At 50.3% G+C, this 6,347-nt stretch overlaps 2 protein-coding genes across 2 annotated transcripts in view; both read right to left on the bottom strand.

The window, feature by feature from the left end:
* Positions 1 to 1,181: 1,181 nt before the first annotated feature.
* Positions 1,182 to 2,400, bottom strand: LOC118338887 (trace amine-associated receptor 13c-like). Its single transcript, XM_035676331.1, has 2 exons — positions 2,228 to 2,400; positions 1,182 to 2,001 (listed from the first exon to the last, which is right to left on the bottom strand). The coding sequence occupies exons 1-2, from the start codon at positions 2,398 to 2,400 to the stop codon at positions 1,182 to 1,184; spliced, it is 993 nt and encodes a 330-aa protein (XP_035532224.1).
* A 988-nt stretch (positions 2,401 to 3,388) lies between these two features.
* Positions 3,389 to 6,347, bottom strand: part of LOC118338647 (vegetative cell wall protein gp1-like) — a 3,198-nt gene continuing 239 nt past the window's right edge. Inside the window, exons 2-3 of the mRNA XM_035675928.1 lie at positions 4,209 to 5,922; positions 3,389 to 3,496 (exon numbers count right to left, since the gene is read on the bottom strand). Coding sequence (XP_035531821.1) covers positions 3,389 to 3,496; positions 4,209 to 5,922 — 1,822 coding nt within the window. The remainder of the gene's footprint in view (positions 3,497 to 4,208; positions 5,923 to 6,347) is intronic.

Genomic DNA, 6,347 nt, shown 5'->3' with positions numbered 1-6,347 from the left:
GTGTATTGAGCTATATTACACCGGCTGCGAATAAAGAAAACTGAACAGATACAATCCGAAAGTTATTCATCATGACCTTCCTCTGCAGGGACAGCGGTACGTGAGCAGTGGCTGGTCTATATAAAATGTCGAAACACAGTAGAAACGCTGCGAGAGAGGACTACCGTTTCTGCAGTAACCATTCGACAAGGACGACTTCATCATACCCAGAAAAGCCTCCAACCCTCCAGAAAAAAAACTCACCTCAAGAAAAGTGCTGTACCGAGAGGAACCGAGAGACCTGTGCCGGAATAATCTGGATGAGGTAATGTGTAATTGGTTTAGTCATATGTAACAGACTTGGTGTAATGGCATGTAACGGAGAACGACTCATTACTGTATCCAGCATTTATTTTGTCCTGCAGAAGACAAGTAAACATCTCTACCCCCATGCAATTGATCTGTAAGGTTCCTGATCCGCTAAACAAATGCCGTAAAGACTAGAAAAGCTGTGCTGGTTAAAATAGAAGCGCCCCGTCAAAATTTAGAATCCCTCAATAATTAATTGAGTATAGTTCTGGGTCTGCATAGGACGGCGTCTGGGTCCAGACCTGTTAGTGACCTCTGCCCTTGAAAGTTCACAAAGATCCTCCATTGTCTCTATCCAGGCACTGGATCACACTAGATTAGCGTTAGCCCCACCCACTGACTTTGATGGGCGAGTTTGACAGATAAAATAAATTCATGAAGCACTGCAACACAGGACCATGAAGTAATTAATTAAATAGTGAAATAATTACATATGTTTTTTACATAAAATGAATCGGCATTTTTATTAATTAATGACACATTCAAGTAATTATTTAATGGCATATTTAATTATTTAATTTTGGCACTTTTAGTTTATTTTCCAACCCATTACAATTGCATGATATTTAATTATTATTAACATTAATGTTATTGCTTTTATCAACTTCCACTAACCCCTCCAATGCACAAATATCCACTGCACAAATAGCCCCTGCAGGGCTAGATCAACATATTGATATGAATATCACTGTCACTGTACGAATTACAGAAGCATGATAATTTGAGATGTAGTAAATGACAATGAACACAATTAATTGGCTGACTCACTGACAACAGCAAATACATTTCCATATCCACATAAAGTTTTATTGATGTTACTCACCAGTCTCTCCCTACAGCATGTTAGCATCACAGGAGTCAGTTTGCAGTATCTTAAGTGTAACCATGAGTTTAATAGATTTTCTAAACCAGGGGTAAAAAAAGGCATAGATAATCGGGTTCAGACAGGAATTAAAATACAGCAGCCAGACTACAAAAGGCGAGGATGAACTACTGTCTTCAATATCCTGGCCTACAAAGGATGGAGAGTAATATGGACAGAAACATGTTAGAAACACAGCCACTACAACACCAAGTGTTCTGGCTGCTTTCACCTCAGATTTCTTAGCAGTTACACGTACTGAACCCTGGAGTGTGACAGCTGTGATGTGGGACCGCATAGCTTGAGCCTGAGACACAGCCACCACAAATACTCTCATATACAGAACTATGATGACAGTAATAGGGCCAATAAAGGTAAAGATAAAGTCAACAACTCCTGTGATATAGTTAAGGACCACAACACACTCTCCGTAGCAGGAATTCTGAGAATCAGGTTGCCTCAGGAAGTCCTTTAAAATTAGACTATTATAGAAAATAGGACAGATCCAGCACAGACAAACACAGATTTTTGTTCTTTCCAGTGTAACTCTGCTGGTGTAATGTAGAGGATCACAAATAGCCAAATAACGATCAATTGATATGAGCACCATATTTCCAACTGAAGAAGAAGTAATAATAAAATCTACATAATAATACAGAGCACACATGAGGTCACCCAGGAACCAGCAGGTCTCTGTGAAAAGGATTTCCACCGGCATTAGCAGCAGGCCCACAAGGAAGTCTGAGACTGCCAGGGAGAGGATGAGGAGGTTGGTGGGGCTATGGAGCTGCCTGGGGAAGAATAATTTATGACATTGTCATCCATGGTAGCTAGTAGTTAGCAATGGCATTGTTATGGGTGTCAGCTTTCATTATTTTCTCACAACATTATGTTTAAATATGTCATATTATCTAGTAAGGCACACACAGTTATTATTAGCTTGAACATTCACATTAAAAAGAAGACATGGGATTTTTGTACATTTTTATGTAAATATATTAGCTTATATATCTCTGCCTGAAGTGGGAGATTGAGATGATGACCAGCAGGTTGAGAGCTGCAGTGAGCAGAGAGATAGAGGTCAGCAGAATGTAAACCAGCATGGCATCAGACTGAGGCGGCATGGGTTTCCTGCAGGAAAGGTTAAGAAGTTGTGGAAAGCAGAGTTCAGCTCCTTCTGGAGTCTCCATCTTCAAAGAGAGAAGAAAAACTGCTGATTTCTGGCAGCCTTGTGATCAAGATTCCTGTTATATTTATATTTATTTAATTCTTTGTTTATCTCTCTTGCCCTACTATTTCTCTCTTAAGTCCCTCCTCTCTTTTTTCATCGTTCATCTTCATCTCAGTCTTTATCGCTTACTTGACCCTTGAGGCACCTTTGAAAAATAAAAATGTCATATATAAATATATTTTTTCCCTTTCACCGCATCAAATCTTTTCAACAACTTCAGACCTAACCATAGATGTAAATTTTTTATTATTTCTTTTATATATATTTTTCCGTTTTTATGCCCTTTTTGTCATAAGGACACCTGAATTTCGAAATGGGAAAAACACAAAATATTAATATTTTCCAAGAATGAGGTGCAAAGTGGATAACAACATTGATTATGATACATTATTATTTTTGGAGCAATGAGAGTAACCTTAGGTCCCAAAACGGTCCCTTATAAAAGTGTAATAAAAATGTCATATATAAATTGTTTCTTTCACTTTTACTGCATCAAATCTTTTCAACAACTTCAGACCAGACCATAGATATAAAGTTTTTTTTATATTTCACATTTCAGAATTGCGGGTACATTTCAAGTTTAGACAAAATAAGAATTTTTTTTTTTTTTTTAGTAAATTGTGGATGCTGACAGCCTTAATGCCGTTTATTCTTCAGTTCTTAGGCAAATTTTTTTGGCTCAGACTGAAAAAAAACCACCTATTGGTTTTAATCACACTCATTGACCTCGCTTCTATTACGTGGCATTGATGTAGTGGTGTAACATGTGAATGAAGCTTGCCACAGAATCCTGGTGGGTTGGAGCACCAGAGAAGTGACCGGTGGAAGTGCCGAGTTACTGACACGACAGGGGCCTAGGGGCCAAAACTGGCCTGACAGCAGATGGGCGAGGGACATGCGGCAGGGCGAAAGGGTAAGGGTAAAGAGTGCCATGCGGGTAGCAAGTGTCAAGTCGCGATGGGGCTAAGGAGACAGAGGACGCCGAGAATGAACCAGGAGTCCCGGCCCAAGGGACCAGCGGTGCGAAGAGGCGGCAGGCGCCACGCCAAACAACACTGTCAACGCGAGGGGGGCCCGCAAAAAAAGAAGCAGAGGAAAACAGAAACAGGAAGAGGAAAAGAAGCAAAGAAAGAGGAAGGAGTGGAAGGGAAGGAGCAAAAAAACGAAACAAGGTGGTGTGGACAGGCAGGGGGGAGGAGTGGAAGGTGAGGTGGCCCCCGGGGGAGCGGGAAGTGGCAAAGGCTTGCAACACGGCAATGGGGTGGCCGGGTTGCAGAATTGGGTGGTGGGGCGAATGCCACAATGTGGGGGGTCAAGGGAAACAGTGAAAGTCACTGGCGCCCGAGGCACAGAGTATTGGTGGAGGACAGCCAGTGACCAGGAAAAGGCAAAGCCAGGGGGGTAGAGTATATCCGGGCGGACGAGTGAGGCCAGTGAACAGTCAACCGTGGAAAAGGGGTGAAAAAGGAAGACGAGGTGGGGCAACAGTTAGAAGGGTGTGGAGGAGGACCGGTTGTACACGGGAAAAGGAAATAGGGAAGCAGAAGCAGGAAGAGGAGAGGAGGAGGAAGGAAAGAGACAAGGAAGGCCGGGGGGACATGAGGCGACAGAAAAAAAAGGACCAAAAAAAACAAGTGACTGGGGGGACAGAGAGAGCAAAGAAAGAGAAGACAAAGCAGAAAAAGCGAAAACTGGACGCAAATGAGAGGACAAGGGGCAGGACAGAAAAACCAAACGGGAGGGCAGTGAAGGAAGGCAGACTAGTACAGGGCGGGGAAGAGCAGGGCGCAGGGGCCCGGCCGGGGGACGGAGGCCAGGCGGGGAGAGGGGAATAAAAAACGGGGCGGTTGGGGGCCAAGCGGGGCGCCGGAGGGAACCAGGCCGCGCAGGAGGCGGCGGCCCAGAGACCAGGGCAGCGGAATGCGAAAGGGAGAAGCCGGGCCGGGGCAGGGCCAGCAGCGTACCAGGAGGGAGGGAAAAGGGGGTGAGGGAGGACGCGAGGGAGGGCAGGGGCCAACCAGCAGCGGGCGGTGGGCAGGTGGGGAAGTGCCCCAGCGGCCGCCAGGAAGAACAGCCGCTGGGCGGGGCGTGTCCGGCGGTGGAGAGAGCCGGAGATGGCAGGTCCACGGGTGCCGGGTGGAAGGAGCTCGGGAACCAGGGAAGGGGAAGGACTGCCGCCAGAAGTCCAACTGCGGGGAGGCACACAGTAGTGAGGGGGGCGGAGGGCGCCGGGGGCGTCCCAAAGGCCACAACCAGCGGCAGGTGAGGGCGCCAGGGGGGGCGGGGCGGCACCAGGCTCACCAGGAGGCGGTCAAGCTCCCAGCGGGAGGCAGGACCATGCGTCCACGAGAGAGGCACCAAGGAGAGGGGCATGCCGCAAACGGCAGGACCGGACGGACCGGGGAACGGGGAGGGCAGCGTGGGGGGTGGACAGGAAGAAGAGAGCACGAGGAGAAAGAACGCAGCCGTGGGGGGAGCGGGGCGGAGCGGAGAGACATGAGACAGGCCCAGCCGGTTGAGGGGGCGGCCGTGCCGATGCAGACAGCGAACGCGGGTGAGCCGCAGGGGGGAGGGCAAAGGCACAGTGAAGCGGGTGGAGGCGGGTCCGGGTAACAGAAGCGGAGGAGGGGATGGCGGGGGTGAAAGCAAAGCGGGAAGGCCACAAACAGGAGCGGTGTGGCATAGGGTTCCGGGGGAGGCCAGGACGGCGGGATAGGGAAGTGGTGTAGGGCCAGGGGGACGCAGTTGGGCTGACAGACCGGGCGCCGGAGGGCGAACGGCAGGCGCGGGCCAGAGGGGCGTGGGCAGGGTGGCGAAAGCCCACAGGCCCGCGTCAAAAGACATGTGTGAACACAGAGGGGGAGGGGGTGAGCGGTGCGGCGAGGCAGGGAAGCCGGGCCCGGGGGGGGGGGGGACAGGAGTAGGGGAGGCGGGTGAAGCACGGCTGGGACAGTGACAGGGCGCCAGGGAGGGGGGAAGAGTGCGCAACAGGCAGACAGCGGGGCAGCACAGGGCCGGCAGGGGGGGAGGGAGAGACAGAGCTGGGGCGGCGGGCGGGCAGAGGTGCGGCCGCGGAAAGGAGGGCGGGACGGCCCGCTCCGGGAGGCAGGAGGAGGCGGCGGGGGAAGGAGGGGAGTGCAATGGAGGGGGGGAGGTGGTCAGGGGCCCAGGGCGCCGGGCGGGAGCGGGGGGCAGGGACGGGTGAGGGGGGAGGCGGGGCGAGGGGCGGCACAGGGGAGGGGGACAGGACGGGACCGGTGGGAAAAGCCGGGGGCGGCAAAGCGACAGGAGAACGCAGGCAGGCCGCGGGGGGCGAGGGGCACAAGGCAGGGAGTTGAGGGGGGAGGGAAGGGAGCGGTGCGGTGGACCAGCCGGAAATAACAGCCCAGGGCAGGAGGAGCCCACGCCGGAAGATCCGCGCAGCCGCACGGGGCCACGGCGTGGTGCAGGGCCGCACAACAGGGGGACGGCGGGAAGCGGTCTGCAGGGAGGTTAGGAAGCAGGGGGACCATGGACGGGCGAAGGAGGCCACGTGGCGGCGATGCGGGACGGCTTCTAGTTTGGATTGAAATGTCGTTTTTGTGCTCTTTGATACTGTGGAGGTGTGTGTAATCATTTGGGTGTTCTGTTTTCTCGTTGTGGCGCGTGATGCAGGCATGTGTGAATGAAACGGAGGCCTTATTTTTTTTTTTTTTGCTGTGAATGATTTTTTTTTTTTTTTTTTTTTTTTTTTTTTTTTTTTTTTTTTTTTTATATCTTTTTTTATTTCCTGTAGCCACATCATGGTTATTTCATTCGCGCTTTTCGGTGTTAAGCAGAAAACCAGAAGTAGTATGAAGCGATAATTTCTGGTGTTAAGGAAAGCGTGTTGATGTGTAGACAGCACCTGTGGTTTGGGGATCTATC

The sequence above is a fragment of the Morone saxatilis genome, unplaced genomic scaffold, assembly GCF_004916995.1.
Source record: "Morone saxatilis isolate NCDOM2014 unplaced genomic scaffold, NCSU_SB_2.0 Contig5, whole genome shotgun sequence".
NCBI lineage: Eukaryota > Metazoa > Chordata > Actinopteri > Moronidae > Morone > Morone saxatilis.
The sequence above is the reverse complement of the archived record's forward strand: the minus strand, read 5'-3'. Positions and strand labels throughout refer to the sequence as shown.

Excerpts from the sequence above, each read along its gene's own strand:
- LOC118338887 (XM_035676331.1), bottom strand. The coding sequence starts at position 2,400 with ATGGAGACTCCAGAAGGAGCTGAACTCTGCTTTCCACAACTTCTTAAC. Across the intron at positions 2,002-2,227 it reads ATCTCAATCTCCCACTTCAG|GCAGCTCCATAGCCCCACCA; the intron begins GCAGAGATATAT and ends ATTCTTCCCCAG.